Genomic DNA, 16,764 nt, shown 5'->3' with positions numbered 1-16,764 from the left:
TCCCCCTGTACTCCACTTTGCAATTACAGACAGTCCCCAAGTTACAAAAATTTAACTTGCAAATGACTCATAGTTAAGTATGGGGTGAGACAACAGGAAGTGAGAGGAATCTACTCCTAAGAAGGGAAATTCACTTCTGAAAGAGTTATCATGGGGAAAAGGTGTCTCCACACAAGCTTTCTCACCAATCCTTGTTTCTACAACAAGCCAAATTTCTCAAAAATTCAGTTATCACAGGGACAGAAAGCGAGGCAAAAACTTTTGAATGGGCACAGACATTAAAAAAAACACCACATACAGTAGAGTCTCACTTATCCAACACTTGCTTATGCAATGTTCTGGATTATCCAACGCATTTTTGTAGTCAATTGTTTTCAATACATCGTGATATTTTGGTGCTAAATTCGTAAATTACTACATAGCATTACTGCGTATTGAACTACTTTTTCTGCCAAATTTGTTGTATAACCTGACGTTTTGGTGCTTAATTTGTAAAATCATAACCTAATTTGATGTTTAATAGGCTTTTCCTTAATGCCTCCTTATTATCCAACGTATTTGCTTATCCAACATTCTGCCGGCCCGTTTATGTTGGATAAGTGAGACTCTACTGTAAATATATTCTCTGATTCAGATGCAAATGCATACAAATTAAGCATGCCTGTAATTCCATTATCATGATTTTAGATTTGCTGGGATTCAGAACAGCTGCAGAGGTGAAGAACCCACTAAGATGATCTACTTTGGGAGCTTATAGATCTGAGTGTATACCTGATGGCTCTTGAGAGTCTGCTGCTGCATTGGCAGATGATTCTATCAAAGCCTTGGTCAACCTTAGAATGCGAAAGTGGTCAATCAAGGCAGTGGACACAGTTGTTCCTGAGCCTCCCCTCTTATAGAGTGGAGCCCAATGAGCCCACTGGTGATAATGAAATGAGTGACAAATATGACATTTGTAGAAAACCCAAAGTGGTCCTAATCCAGTTTCTGTCTTCAGCAATGGACTGTTGGGATGGTCTAATTGAATCAAAATCCATACAAGGCAAATGTGTTTCTGGTCAATCAAGGAATAAAGATTCAGCCCATCTTAGATGTGGGTCTTCAGCATGGAGGTACTCCTATGCTCAGTGCTGAGCCTGGAAAGTCAGATTTCAGCAGTGAACAGAAGCACTTTTGCACATTAAAAGCTTTAGATGTTAAACATGTCCATGGTAAAACATCCCTTATTCACATTCCATTTGCATTGTTGTAATACAGTCTCAATGGGACTGCCACTGAAGAGTGACTAGAAAGATCGACTAGTCCAAATAGCTGAAGCTGGATTATTATTTAGGGCTAGCTATAAGAAACACACTACACACTTATTGCAATGAATCTACTGGCTGTTTCTAGACATTATTTAAGAAAGCCTTTTATTTTTCAGATACAGGTTATTTGAGGGATTATATTATCTCATATAAACAAGTCTATGTTTTTGAGATCTTCCAGGAAGACCCTTCTCTCCAGGGCTGTAGCCAAGTTCAACCCCCCCCCCCCCCAAAATTTTCAGATTTTTTTTAAAAAAAGCCCTGGTTTACTTATGAATTTTAGCTGATTAACCAAATCCCTATGAGTGTCCACTGAAGTTTATCTGTCCTGAGTGTCCACTGAAGTTTACTGATGGAGCCTGATTTCTAAATTATTTTGGGTTATGGAACTACACTTCATGCTTCGCTAAAAAAAAGTTTCAACCCCCCCTCCCCGAATATTTTTCTGGCTATGGTCCTGTCTCTGTCCCACCTTTCTCACTAGTAGGAGCAAAAGGGATTTCTTTTCTTCATGTCTCCATTACTGCACTTAGGCTTTAGAACTCCCTTAACACACAGGACCACACGTGTCAAACATAAGACCCACAAGCTGCATGTGGCCTGCAAAGCGTTCAATCCCAAGGCAACATAGTTACATTTCCACAGTCTTACAATTGCAATTGAGCCTTTGAAGACAACCATAAGGCTGTTGTGGCCCTTGGTGAAAATGATTTTGACATCCCATGGCTAGACTGACACTCTCTATGGACTTTCTGAAGGAAAGATACTCAATGACAGAATCGGTTAACTGAAAGTCTTAAATTAAATGCTGTTTGGAGTCTTTAATTATTATTATTATTTAAATCAAATTTACAGCTTGCTTAAATATTTTGATGTAAGAAGTTAGATCTGCTTTTTGATTTCCCTTGTGTTCTTTTCCTGGGACATTTCTCACATGTTGTCTTTACAGGGTGTTACTGCTAGTAGGGAAAGTTGGAACTGCTTCACTTTCAAATCTTTTATTGGTCTCTCATCAGGAATTAATGACCAGTTTTGAAAACTCTTATTTTTGCTGGTTTTACAGTGACAAACTCTGTTGTACTGTGCTTGAAGATTTTTAATGTCCTACAGAGTTGGCAGAAATGTCCAACTGTTAGTTAGTTAGACCTCTCCATGGATTAGAATTTTGTTCAGCTAACTTTGATTTTTCTAAACAATAAAACCCCCTTTTTTTTGCAGAGTCTGTCTTGGGTCCCATTGTGCAGTATTACAGTGACATCACTGGAGTAGTGAGTCACACAGCAGGGATTTAGAGAAGAAGGAATCTATTGGGAAAAAAGAAGAGGGTAGCAGGTCAAATTAGATTCATGTGGATGAGAAATGAGCGAACTGGGTAGGAGCTGGAATTCTTCACTGGTTCAGATTACATCCTGGACACCTTGGAGCAAAATGTCATATTTGCCTGGGATTAAAGGTGAGTACTGAAAATTATCATGCTTTGTAATTTGAAGCCAAAGAAATACAAATGTTGGCAACATCTCCACTTACTCCATGCAAGCTGTCATTCTTGATATTGGCTGTCATTGCCTGGCACCATAACAGACATATCCTGCTTATGTTATATTTTCTGCCTTCAAATGTCTGTGTTGTGCCTTCTAAAAGCAGGATTATGATTCCTACCTCAGGAAAAACATGTTGATGGGTGAAGAAGTGGATTCTAAAAATGCTGCAGTTTAGAAAACTCATAAAATCTTTTAATATTTTCCAAATCAGAAAAAAATAAGAATGAAATACAAAAAACAAAAGAACAAAATATGTAATCATCCTTTCACCAAAATATCTTGGACAACATATAATCAATGGTCTCAAGCCTAATATCTCAGAATGTAGCCAAAAGTACATGTGTGTATAAATATATAAACATATATAATATCAAGTGTCCTTAGTAAGGCAACCACCAAGATCTGCCCCCTTTTTAAACAAATTATGAATGTCTCCATGGTGTTTTGGGACAGAGAAAAGATGTGTGTTTGTAAGATGGATTCTGAAGAATGGATGAACACAAGTTGAAGTGTGTATGTACAAGGTTTGGAAGGAACCTCATGACGCCCTGAGATATAAGTAATGGGTATACAGTAGTCATCCAAAGCAGATATGTGAGTTCAATTAGTGAGTGATCCAAGCAGGAAGATAGTGGCATCTCGTTTGGAGTGATAATTTTTCATTTCTGTACTATGGCTACTTTTACATTCACTATTACCACTAGCTCTATGATCTTTATCCATTTGAATCAATGGTTAGGTGCCTGTTTTTTCCTTAAAAGGTTCAAATACCCATTTTTACTTGAGTCTAATGCACCACTGAATCTTATGCGCCCTCAATTTTTCAAAACCTTGAAAATCAATAAAAAATATTTGCTGGCAAATGTAATATGCAACGGCAAAAAGTGCACTCTTTGTAATTTGGGCACAAAAGGTGCGCATTACAGTGGCTGCATGCTTATAATTTCTTATTTTAAAACAAGTGTTAGAACACCAAAGTTTCCAACAATAGAAAAGAAAATCTTGGCATGCATCTGTGCTGTAGAATGAATCCACTTTAATTGCTCTGGCTCAATTGTATTAAATCATGTAGTTTTACAAGATCTTGAACTTTCTCTGTCGAAGAATGCTGGTGGTTCATCAAACTACAAATTCCAGGATTACATCTCATTGAGCCATGGCCATTAAATTAGAGATGACGTTCCTCAAATAGGAGCCCCTAGTAAGTGCTCCTGAAGTATCTTCCCCTTTTTCTTTGGCTCAGAACTAAGGTTACCATATTACACAAATCTAATGCACACTCTAATTTTGGCAAGGTGATTTAGTAAAAAAAAAAAAAAAGGTGAGCATTAGAGTCAAGTAAATACAGTAATAAGTGTGATTTGATATGAGAATGAATAAATATGACAAAATGTTTATTTTATATCCAGTAGCACAGCTGATGACAGCAGTTCAGTCAACGAAGAGAAATCTAAGTCTCCCCAAGTGCATCAGAAATAGGAATGGAAAATAATTTTTTTGGATTTGCTAGTCTTTACTAAAGTCTTTTTACACCTCTTGAGAGAAGCAAGGCACAATCCATCAAGAATATGCAAACTTGCAAGATGAAGTTTAGTCACTGCACGCAAAATAGTGCTTACCTTTTCAAATCATAACAATATATGCATAATTGGAATGTATGCACAAACGTATTTTAGCCAATGTGTAAATTAGGTAAAATGTACCATTTTTGTGGACATCGATTTTAAAGTTTATAATATGCACATATCTCCCAGTGACCCCTTGGCCTCCAAAATTCCACAGCAAGACAAGAAAAAATGTTGATAAGATTTAGTAACCCAGTGAAATATACTTTAAAGAATAGCATTGACATTTTAAAAGTGCTCACTGTATTCCCAACTAAAGGAAAATAAGAGGTCTGGGATTATTCCAGGCTACATAGAAGAATATTTGCATAGTCTCTAACTATGGTATATGTATATATCAGGTCCAGTGTCTGCTTTCTGCCCTCACAAAACATTTTGTCCTTGTTTTGTCTTTTGGAGAGATGGCAAGGATGCTTTTAAAAGTGTTCATTAGTTTGAATGTACTTGCAGTTATTTTTTTCCCCATTGTCAGTCCCTAATGCTATGGGTCGTATGGGCGTGTGCACATCCTTCTCTCCCTCCCTTTGTATCACAGCTTTCTCCCAGAGGAGGGAGAAAGGGCTTACAAAAAAGAAGACATGTGCATTTTATAATATTGCTTAAAACAGGGATAGAAATATCAACATGTATGCAAAGTGTATTAAAAGGGAAATACCAGTACAGTGCTTCACTCCACATTTCTCAATCTACGAAGCTATGTAGTAAACATTGTGAATGTATTTATTTATTTTTAATGTAGGTGTTAAATTTGGTTTATATAACATTCACATGATGTGTGTGATCATAAGTTTTTTTTTATATTAACTACAATCAGATCTTTTTGGAGGTGAAACATCACTATGCTCATTAGGAAAACCAAATGGTTATGGTCAGTTTGCTAAGGCATCCTGCTTTGAAAGCCAGCACAGGGCTTACTGAAGAGTAAATGAACACAAAATGAAGAACAGTAATGGGCTAAGGAAGCCTCAGATAGTGATCCCTGGTGTAAAAAAGTAGCATTAGAACTACAAGAGTGTCCACAACTACTTCTGTGAAACGTTAGATATAATGTGCTTTTCAAGAGAGGAAGAAATTGATGTCTGCTCCAGTGCTTTAGCAGTGCCATACATTGTACTGAGAAAAATGTGGTCACTTGGAAATCTCAACCATGGTCTCAGTCAAGGAAAAGAGGGGCAAACTCAGCAACAATGCCATCCTTCCATTGTGAGGTCTCCTTCATAACCCAGAAACATCTGGAGAAATTTAATCAAAACTTTATATTTATGCAACAGCAACCAGCACAAGTCACAAATTTCATTCTCATATCAATTAAATGGAAACTCCAAGACGATGAAGCGCAGACTGAGAAGAAGTCTCTAGCTAATCATTGTCGTATATACAACCTGCAGGTGAGAGGAAAAATGAAAAATGAAATTTGTATGACAAATCATAAAGAATAAATATATTCTCAGTTATTACTTTTTATTCTGACATGTGTAACATACCATCAGCGATGTCATCATAGATTTCGTCATCTCTGTAAATTCAGAAAGAAGGATACTTAGTAATACATTTGAAGCTTTCGTACAGTGAGCCATACTTTAGTTAAATGCTTTGCATGTTTCTGGTTAATCTTTCCCAGCTCAGCTGTTGATATGAGAAATTAAATATTGGACCTTTTGCATGCAAAGTCTACTGTTGAACTATGGCCCTTCAACAAGAACAACAGCAACAGCAACAACAACAACAATCCTTTCTTTCCCTGAAGAAGGCTGAAAGATTTAACTAGCTAACAGTACAGCAACTTGTTTAGGTTGTTATACTGTTTTAAACTGAATTATTTTAAAGAGTTTACATCTTTTTTATTGTATTTTTTTCTTTGTAAGTGTACAGTACAACCGCTGTATCTATGGGACATAGGCTCCTAAACTTAACATGGAAATAGGAAACTGAGGATAATAGGGAACCCTATGGAAAGGAATAATTTCTGACATAAGGTACCATAATGTTACCCTAGCTAGAATGTTCCTAGAAAGGAAATATATTATTTAGTCAGGTGTGAGTAGGTGAAATTGCGGATTTTGGTTCCATATGTACTGTAGTTTTAAATAATTTTGACAGTACAATCATGTTTTAATGTCCATCTTTTTATATGTTTTTAGTTGTATAGTCAGTTCTCCATATCCATGGATTCTGCATCCACAGATTTAATCATCCACAACTTGAATACACACACACACACACACACACACACACACACATATATATATATTCAAGTTGTCTTCATTTTGCCTTTTTATATAAAGGACACACCTTTGTTTATTATGGGACTTAAGTATTCATATTTTTTTAAAAAAATCCACCGATGGGTTCTGGAACCAAAATCTCAACAGATATTAAGGGGTTATTGTTTTGTTGTTGTTGTTGTTGTTGTTGTTGTTTTAAATTGTAACTTTTCTGCCTCTTTTAAGATGAAAAGTTTCACTTACTCATTCACTATGCAGCTTCTTCGAACATAGCCATCTGCAAAATTATATTAGAAGTGTATGGTTATTTTCAGCTTAAATTTACATTTCTCTTTTCAGCTAAAAGAAATCATGAGAAAAGGAGAAGAAAATGATGGTATAAAAATTCCTTATGCTGTTTTTGAATTCCATGAGATGTGTTTGAATTCATTTGAAACTGCAGCTGCTATTTTGAAGAAATCTCTTGGATGCAGAGTGGATGTATAAAATGTCAATTTGTAGATTAAAGACACTTAGTTGCTCACCACCATAAATCAGAAGTTTATTTATACATTTTATGGCCTTGGCAAAAGATCAGATAAAGGACTGTTGCTCCCATGCCATTTGATAACTCCCCATCTTCCAACTCCATTTGAAAACATTTGATCTGGATACATGCCCATTCATGCTTAGAATAAACAAGACTGAATGAGTGGAACAAAGTGGTCACAACTAGCTGAGAGTCCCAATATTTTCAATGGATTTATTCTAATCCAAGTTAAGTTTGAATCCAACTCATTGTGTCTGAAATGATGTCAGGAGATTCAAACACTAGCTTTAATATTTGACGGGGGATGGCTATCAAATCATTACCTCCTTGTCATCTTGGTGAAAGACAAACAAAATATAAAATATGTATTTGTGTTTAATGCTCAGGATCGAAATATGTAACAGCTTTCAGTTCCACAGTAAGGATCCACTGCTCATTATCACCCACTTCTAAGGAGATCATGGATCTAACTATTAGAAATAAAATTAGTAAAACAAGACAAGTTTGGAATGACATGGACAGTACCTAGAGATTTACCAATATTGCAAATAAAGTAGGAATTTGTCACCATTGGCTTGGAAGCTCAGCAGGGCCAGGCCTGATTAGTACTTGGATGGGAGACCATCCAGGAATACCAGGTGCTGCACACTATACTTCTGGGAAAGGCAATGGCAGACCACCTCTGAGTATTTCTTCCCTAAGAATCTCTATCATTGACACATGACTTGTAGGCATACATATATTACATCGCTTAATCTGTATGCATAGGAAATCTTTTACACTGCAAAACGTCAACAAACATTATTTTAAATCTGACCATTTTATTCATTACAGTAGAGTCTCACTTATCCAAGCTAAACGGGCCGGCAGAAGCTTGGATAAGCGAATATCTTGGATAATAAGGAAGGATTAAGGAAAAGCCTATTAAACATCAAATTAGGTTATGATTTTACAAATTGAGCACCAAAACGTCATGTTATATAACAAGTTTGACAGAAAAAGTAGTTCAATATACAGTAATGTTATGTTGTAATTACTGTATTTACGAATTTAGCACCAAAATACCACGATATATTGAAAACATTGACTACAAAAATGGCTTGGATTATCCAGAGGCTTGGATAAGTGAGACTCTACTGTATTTGGAAATGTTCTTAGAACTTTATGCCCCCCCTGTTATTTCAAGAGACTTAAAGATATACATGCCTCTATATATATATATAACTTGCTTCCTCCTATGGAAGTGTATTTTTACATTTCTATTCTGGAAAGGTCCATAGAAAGCTCCCAAACTCATTTTTGTCTTGAACACAGAAAATGGCTTCTGCAACCACCACACACGGCTTGCATATTATAGCCTTTGTGATTCAGTTTCCCATCAAAACTAGGAATAATGAAGAGCACTTTCTTTTCTTGTAATTGCATTTAAAATCTGCAACCATCCTGAACTTTATAATACAACTCCCTCAGTGGCCTTTGAAAATTGAGTTCCTGCCATTCATTTCAAGACAGGAAGACTCCCCCTAAACAAGGGACAATACCACAAGTTTACTACAACTCCTTTGGGGAAATGAGCTCATACAAAGTGTATTCTAATTCCCTTTCCTGCCACACATAAAGATAATATTTGCCATTAGCAAGACTTTTAGAGTAAATCATTGATTTTCAGGTCAAGGCCATGTAACATATAAATCATATTATTTTGTTTGGAGAGAAGGGCTTTTGAGGAGATGGGGAGAGGGGAGGATAAGCAGACAATTCCTTTAAATAAACCACAGCCATATTTATGAAGCAAAGTAATGACTATGATATTGTTACTACCTTCTGAAATGTATGTGCTACTCATTTCATGCTTAATACCTTTTATGTACCCCTAGCAATCCTCTATGGCTTACTGTAAAATAACCAAACATGCCAGAGTTACATTCCAGATTATCAGTTATATTCCAAATTGTAATTCCCAGGAAGGGTTTAAACATTTGCTATAATTCAGCAAGAAAGAACCACAGTTATAAAGTGTCTTCTATTCTGTAGCCAAATGCACTGTTGGATATATCCAACTATCCCCACTGTGATGCTTCGTTGTACCCTAATATATGGCATCGATGTAACTTTGGATGCCAACAGAAACATATATTTACTTCTATGGTTTACAGCCATTATCAGATCATGGAACTAGAGTTGAGAGCTTAACAAAGAGACTGAACTGCAGATCAGGAAATTTCTGTTTCAAATCCCACTTAATCCATGAACTCATTATTTATCTTCATCTCCCAATGTACAACTAAAGCAGAAAGGACGTTCAACTATTGACGCCCTCAAAAGTGAAAGGAATGACTGAAGCTGCACAACACACAAGAACATGAAATGCGAGAAGCGTAAATCAGACATAGTAAAACAAGAAATGGAACATATAAATGTTGCAATACTTGAGGTGAGCGAGCTAAACTGGATGGGAATGAAATATTTTGAATCAGATAATTACAAAGTCTGACTGAATAATATCAATAAGACTTCAGGGAGAATTCCTCAATATAACCATAATTTTTTGATGATCCAACCACAGAGGCAGAAGAAAAAAAATATCAAAAGATCCTATGCTGGAATCCAAGAGGAAACTGATCACACATCAATATAGGAGTTTCTGTTCATCATGGGTAATTAGAGTAGGAAACAAAGATTGCAGGAAAATTTAGCCTAGGCTTAAGAAATGAAGCAGGAGCCTGGATAACTGAATTCTACAAGGCTAATAGTTTGTTCATTGCAAATACATTCCTCAAGCAAGCGAAGGCACAACTGTATACACTGAAAGCAGAAGATGGAGAGACTTCTACAAAAACAAGATCAGGAGCAGATTGTGTCACAGACCATGAACTATCTATCTCCATCTATCTCTATCTATATATAGTAAAGCTAAAGAAACTGCAATCTTATAGTCTAGCTTTTATTGGGGCAAAGAATGGCTCAAAGATTGGTTATTTATTGAATGTCAAAAGTTGTAGCTTTTGGGAAAGGATGGCCATAAGCACTGGGTTGTTATTTGTATGTAATAAATGCATTAGTAATCTTCCAAAACACAGTGTTTCTCAAGGAAGCATATGGTACAATGCACACTTAAAGGTAGCCAAAAATTAAAAATATTTTAAATTCACCTAAAAGATGATGAGGAGATGCTAGTTATATCTCTGAGGAAAGTCTGCCCTCTTTCTCATGCCTGACAAGATACCCTTCTTTCATGGAAAATAGTCTTAGTAGTTGACCTTTGTGTTTTTTCGTCTTTGAGTAAAATGGTCCCTTTCACTCAACTATTAGGGGTTTTATGGCTGAAATCGTTGAGGCAAAACTAGAGAGTATAGGTCAATTAACATATTCTTCAACATTTAACAGATAAAACCCGGAATACAATCAGAGAGCCAATCCCCATTGCTATCCTGATTTTTCAGGCTCTAGGAGCCAAAGGAGTAGGGTGACACCCCCCTCCCCTTCCACCCCCACCCCCACCCCCATTTTCCCTCTAAATTTACCAGAGGGGCCTGACTGTATCCTCAGACCCCTAGAAGAAAGCTCCCAATGCATCAAAATGATGTGTCAGGAGATTTGGAGAGAGTAAGGGGGAAAGCCAGGTCTCTCCAGTAAGTTTAGAGGGGAAATGAGGGGGGCCTGGGGGCTGGCTAGATGCCTCTGGTCCACCTGGGAGGGCATGTAGCCACCCTTCCTGCAAATTCCCGGAGTTTGTGGGTACTATGTGGCCTCAATCCCGGGAGGAAATTGGATTTAAAATCCCAGTTCCTATTTTGGATTTTGGCCTGTCTTGAAGGGCCCTGAAGCTGGATCTACACTACCATATAATCCAGTATCTGATCCCAGATTATCTGCTTTGAATTGAATTATATGAGTCTACACTGCTATATAATCCAGTTAAAAGCAAATAATCTGGGCTCAGAAACTGTATTAGATGGCAGTGTAGATGGGTCCTGAGTTAAGTGAGTGCAAACCATTTTGTGTTTTGAACATAACTTGCAGTGAATGAAATCTGCTGAGGACAAAGACCGAAGGAGAGTATGACAAGGAGAGAGAAGCACATAGTTAAAAAGAAACTGAAAATGTGGGTGACAAAGACTCACTGGAACTATTTCTACCAAAATTGATCAGTTGGGATGTTTGAATTCAGATATCCTAATTTCAAACAATCCCTGTGTGGACAGTTGGGTCACTGTATTCTGTATTAGAACCACCTTCAAAAGCAGACCAGTACTATGGATAATTAGGACAAAATCTGAAAAGGCAACAAACAGTTTTAGTCACTGGCAATTTCTGTGGAAGCTGACAAAGCAGATGTTCAGGCCTTGTGTGAGAGGGTGGGGTTTGCTCATTTGTTCCCTGGATAGCTAAGCAACAGCTTTTGTCATTAGTTTCACTATCAAAGGAATGTGAAGAATGTCTTGGGGTGGGGGATTATGCATAGTTTTCTGTTTGTGTAGAGCTAATCTGCTGCCAGAAAAAAATTATCAACATTTTAAAACAGATTTTTTTTTAAAAAAAATACAAGTTGCAGCTATTTGCATTTTCAGTTATGAAAAAAATCCCAACCAATGTATCTTATGTTTGTATACTTCATGAAAACCTGAGTCATATAAATATGAATTTTAAACTGAGTTTATTACTATCAGTAAAAAGAAAGAAATAAAAAACTAAAGGAAGCAAGTCTTTCTTTTCTCAGTTGGCCAACCAGATGCTGTGGAGAACTGACTGCCAGAGAACTAGCATTATTAAAACAATAAAAATGCATTCCTTTGGAGAGTAAAAATATGTAATATACCCTAAAGATGAGGCTGTAGACTTAGAACATACAGTGGACTTTAACACTATAAATATTCTTACTATTAATCCTGAACATGTCTACTATTTATAATGAGTGATGCTACCTTATGTCAAGTAAATCTCTGTTCAGATTTACTTGACATAAGGTGTTCAGATTGCCACTTAGGGTATTATTTTTAATCACAGTGTTGCCACTTGTTTTGTCTGTTTTTATTTGCTGCGCATTGCCTGAAAGCTTGAAAGGCAATGAAATACTGAAATAAAAATAAGATGCCACTTACAGAGATCGGATAAGAAACATATTATCTAACCTAGTTTCCAGCCTTCAAGAGAATGGTGGATGCAGTCAAGAAATCAGAAGAAAACTAGGACTTAGAATGGCAGCTGTGAAGGAACCAGGAAAGATGCTGAAGAGTAAAGATATGCCTTTGAATATGAAATTTAGGATGGTTTATGCCATCATATTTTCTATGTATGGTTGTGGGGTGTTCCTTCTTATATAAGAGATGTCCCTTCTCAGAGGGCTGAAAGGTGTGTATATCATAGAATTGGCAGGCATCTTTTGAGGACTGGAAACATTTTCCTTTTATATTGATTTAACAAATTACCCAAACATTTCTGTAGGCCTATTTGAAGGCAGAAATGGCATCATTCAATATATGTATATATGAACAATGCTAATTTTGTAGAAAAATACAGTTCACCCTCCACATCCATGGGGGTTGGAGGTACATGATTGTGAAAGTGGAAAAATACATAAAATCGAGAAAACAATTTATATTACTATGTTTCTCCCAAAATGGCATTCAATTGTGTTCTGGTAGCTGGTACTTACATTTTCCTTCTTCATTTCTACACAAAACTTTAGTATCATCCACATTTTGTATTACATCAACAGATTCTCCTAGCCTCACTGGCAAGTCCTTTGAGCCTCTTTTTTTCGGAGATGGTGCTTGTGAGATGGTTGTACTGTAAAGAACGCGAATGTCACCTTCAAACTGTGAAAATAAAACAATAATTGTACTAAAATCTCAAAATTTTAATCTAAATTATTATGAACAAGATTTTCAGACTACATAGAGTCAGGATACAAACCAGCATGCTGCTTTTGTTCTAGATAAGCTATGGAATTATAGATTGTAACAGGGAAGTTATATGATGGCTGTGTAACTACTAGGTCATAAGTATATCAGCAGAATTTAGTACATATGACGCGACTTATGAGCCCAGAGCCTCGTTTTTTGTTTGGAAACCCATTAGAATTTCCCCCTTTGGATTTCTTTAATTAACATTAATTAATAATTCTCCAAAGTTCTTTATTTCTTTTTTCTGGAACGAAAATCACCCCTTGCCAGGCATAAAACAATCACAGAGCCATATTAAAATATTTTTGGATCAATTGATAATTCTATCAACTTGTTCCTTTCCTTTGCCATATTGAAATATTTTTGGCTCAATTCTACCAACCTCTTCCTTTCCTTTCCTTTGCCCAATTAATTAATATATATGTATGTATGTATGTGTGTGTGTGTGTGTGTGTGTGTGTGTGTGTATATATATATATATATATATATATATATATATATATATATATATATGGTTCAATTAATAATTTTACAAAGTTGTTTCTTTATTTCCTTTTTCTGAGAGGTGCTGAAACTGAAGAAAAAAACCCCTAAAATCAGTGGATGTGCAAATCTTTCTGAAACTTTGGAGGAGTGATGCCCTTGTTAGCTGTGTCATTGTAGAGAAATTCAAGGGGATAACTCTTTTAATTTTATAGAAAAAAATTATTTGTAAATATATTAAAAGATTCCCAAAAATCAATGGATGAGGAAAAAGTTCTGAAACTTGGAGGATTTATAGACATAAATGTGTTTTACAACTGTAGCAAGCTTAATCATGATAGCCATAAAAATAATAGAGAAACATGCCCTGGTGCCAATGGGTGGAATAACAAAACAAAAAATTAACAAATTTTCCTAATTCAAAACAAAACAGACCCCTTACGGTTGTTTAGAAATACTTACAAAATGAAACTGGGTGCGGGGGGGGGGGGGGGGATGAATTCCTTTTTTCAAGGCTAAACAGATTTTTGGCATTTCACATACAGTACCTCTACTAACTAGTAACATGTTAAGCGTAGAAGTGTTCATTTAAAAATCGACCTCAAAATTGGGTGTAGTTTATCTACAATGTCAGTACTGTATACTGTTGTCCAAAAAAGGGAACCATCCCTTTCTTTAAATAGAGTGGCAAAAGGCAAAAATTTAGTCGATTCTTGGAGAAAGAAAGCACTAGCCTACTCTACTCTCTCCTCTGCTGTGTTGCTCCTGACTTTTTGGATTCTTGGGTGGGAAAATGATGGCCGTGGCTCTTTGGTGCTCCCTTTCAAAGAAGAGAGGGTTAGTGCTTCTTTTAGGATGGACTCAGATCTCACCTTTCACTTCTCTGTTCCAAGAAGGGGATGGTTCTCTTTTTTTAAAATAAGATTTTTTGATAACATGGTGTTTATAAAAAAAAAGAACCAACCTGTTCTCAGAATAGGTCCAAAATATTAAGAGTCATTCCATGATTTTGTAATGAAGGAAAATACTCTTCTGGCTAGTTGCATTTCTGTTATATAATCTCCAGAACTGAAGACAATAGGCTTCAAATTCCAGTTGCTAGAAATCATAAATGGAAAAATGGGCACTATTGCTTCCATGTCCAGTCTTAGATTTCCCAAAGGCATCTAGTTGGCTGCTGGCTGAACAGAAAGCTGAACTAGATAGGTCTTTGGTTTGAACCCTATTTGTTTTACATCCTCAAGTTAATCTACCACACAATACAGTGCTATTTAAATTGTGTTCTCTGATTTATGTAACCACCTTGTAGACAAGCAGGCAAGGGGAAGTTTATGGTACTATGCAGAACTGTATGCTGCTTTGTTCAAAGAAACATGCTATACTGAGATTATAGTAAGGCTTGCACTTCCTCTGGATCAAGTTCTCAAAAAACTCTCCTGAGACAACTAAATAGCTAAATAACTTCCTCTTACAGTCATAACACAAGCTTGACTGACCATATTTGTAATGGAGAAATACACCACTTCCACATATTTTTTCCCAGGGGAAATAAAGAGACCTTTATATTATGGGCTGATTTTTTTTTATTAAAAATGCTTTGTAGCCATATTATATGATGCAATATTTCAAATAAGCAATCTAATCCTAAATATGGTTGCTGGAGAGGAAATCTCACTGAGCAACTTGGAACACTTACTACTAGGCCTGCTGCCAGGATTTTGATTCGGGGGGGGGGGGCTGGGATTTTGGTTGGGGGGTGTGAATCTGAGTGGGGGAGGATTTACCCTAGCAAACCTTTTGTATCATTATCCTAATACCCCCATAAATATGGGATATATTGAGCATGGTGCTCAGGTCATGATATGAATAAATGTAACAGTTTAAATAATAAATGTAAGGCCTTTCGTGGACCACCCTGAGAATTTGGGGGGGGGGGGTCTGAAGGCCCTCAAGGCCCCCCCCCCCCAGCTACATGCCTGCTTACTATTAAGCACTGAAGTGTACAATCTAGCAGCAAAGGCTGATATTTTACTCATCTGAAAATCCTAATATGATCTATTTCCAGATACGTAGATGTGATTGCTTAAGCATAATTTCATAATTTCTGATTTCAGAAGGGCAAGTAAACTGCACTGAATTGCGAAATATGTAGCCTTCCATTCTGCACCGCTGGATAATCTGGCTCTGATGGGAGTTTCAGTGCAACCTCTGAAGGGCTACATGTCTCCCAACCCTGTTCTAAGCCAATACATTAAAAATTTCTCTGCAGCTCTTGTAAGGGAAAGGGCCCATTGTTTTGTATTTTGCAAAGAACTGCTTCTGTTTTGACATTTCAACAAAGAAATTGGTGGCTTGTTTTAAACAAGTAAACAAGCCTTATGCAACATGCTTTTATTCACGCCTCCAACATTTCATAAAATTGTAGAAACTTAGAGTTGGAAGAGATCATAATCTTGACAGTGATTCACTCCCTGCCATTCAGGGTTACACATTTAATTTCAATTTCACTTTAAATTAGCTAGATGTGATCCCTGTTTTGGTCTGTGCTACAGGATTGAAGGAGAGAAAGGCCAACTCCTTGCACACACCCTCTCTTTCTTTTTCATCCGAACCATCATTTGAATCCTAATAATGCATACAGTGACAGGCAGAGAGTTGTCTGCACTCCACATATTAAGACAGAGATGGGAAGGCTGAAATAAAACTATGTCCAGGAATATAATTCTTGGGTGCATGAAGACTAATGAGGCTGTGGGAGATAAAGGTTTTTATTCCCTGTCCACTGATCCACATTAAGAGCATTGGAGAAAGGAAGCAATGAAAACTTTTGCCACTTCCTCAATGATACCCATTATGTATCAAAATGATTCCCCCACCACCACCCCCGCATCTCCTATGGCATAAAGGCCTAGATAGCAAGTAGTCAAGGATGTAATATAGACGATGAACCAATGGTTCAAATGTAGAGGAATTGTGAAGTTCTGAACAAGTATCTTTGATGGACTGGGTGAAATAAAACTGACCAAAGAGAGTTTGAATGATTCAGGATCGAATATAAAGGCCTCTACTATATGAGAAAAAAGAGATAAATTCAAGATCTCTTGAAAGCTAAACGGGATCAACTTTGGTTAGTACTTACATAGGAGAC

At 36.6% G+C, this 16,764-nt stretch overlaps 1 protein-coding gene across 3 annotated transcripts in view; it reads right to left on the bottom strand.

Annotated features, from left to right (window-relative positions):
* Positions 1-3,018: 3,018 nt before the first annotated feature.
* fyb1 (FYN binding protein 1) overlaps positions 3,019-16,764 on the bottom strand; it is a 52,165-nt gene continuing 38,419 nt past the window's right edge. For all 3 annotated transcript variants that reach the window (XM_008102850.3, XM_008102849.3, XM_008102848.3), the window contains 4 exons: positions 12,884-13,046; positions 6,942-6,975; positions 5,958-5,989; positions 3,019-5,855 (listed from right to left, as the gene is read on the bottom strand). In XM_008102850.3, coding sequence (XP_008101057.2) covers positions 5,833-5,855; positions 5,958-5,989; positions 6,942-6,975; positions 12,884-13,046 — 252 coding nt within the window. In that variant the 3' untranslated portion in view covers positions 3,019-5,832. The remainder of the gene's footprint in view (positions 5,856-5,957; positions 5,990-6,941; positions 6,976-12,883; positions 13,047-16,764) is intronic.

Source organism: Anolis carolinensis, chromosome 2 (assembly GCF_035594765.1).
Source record: "Anolis carolinensis isolate JA03-04 chromosome 2, rAnoCar3.1.pri, whole genome shotgun sequence".
NCBI classification, from domain to species: Eukaryota; Metazoa; Chordata; class Lepidosauria; order Squamata; family Dactyloidae; genus Anolis; species Anolis carolinensis.
This window is presented reverse-complemented; position numbering and strand designations above follow the sequence as displayed.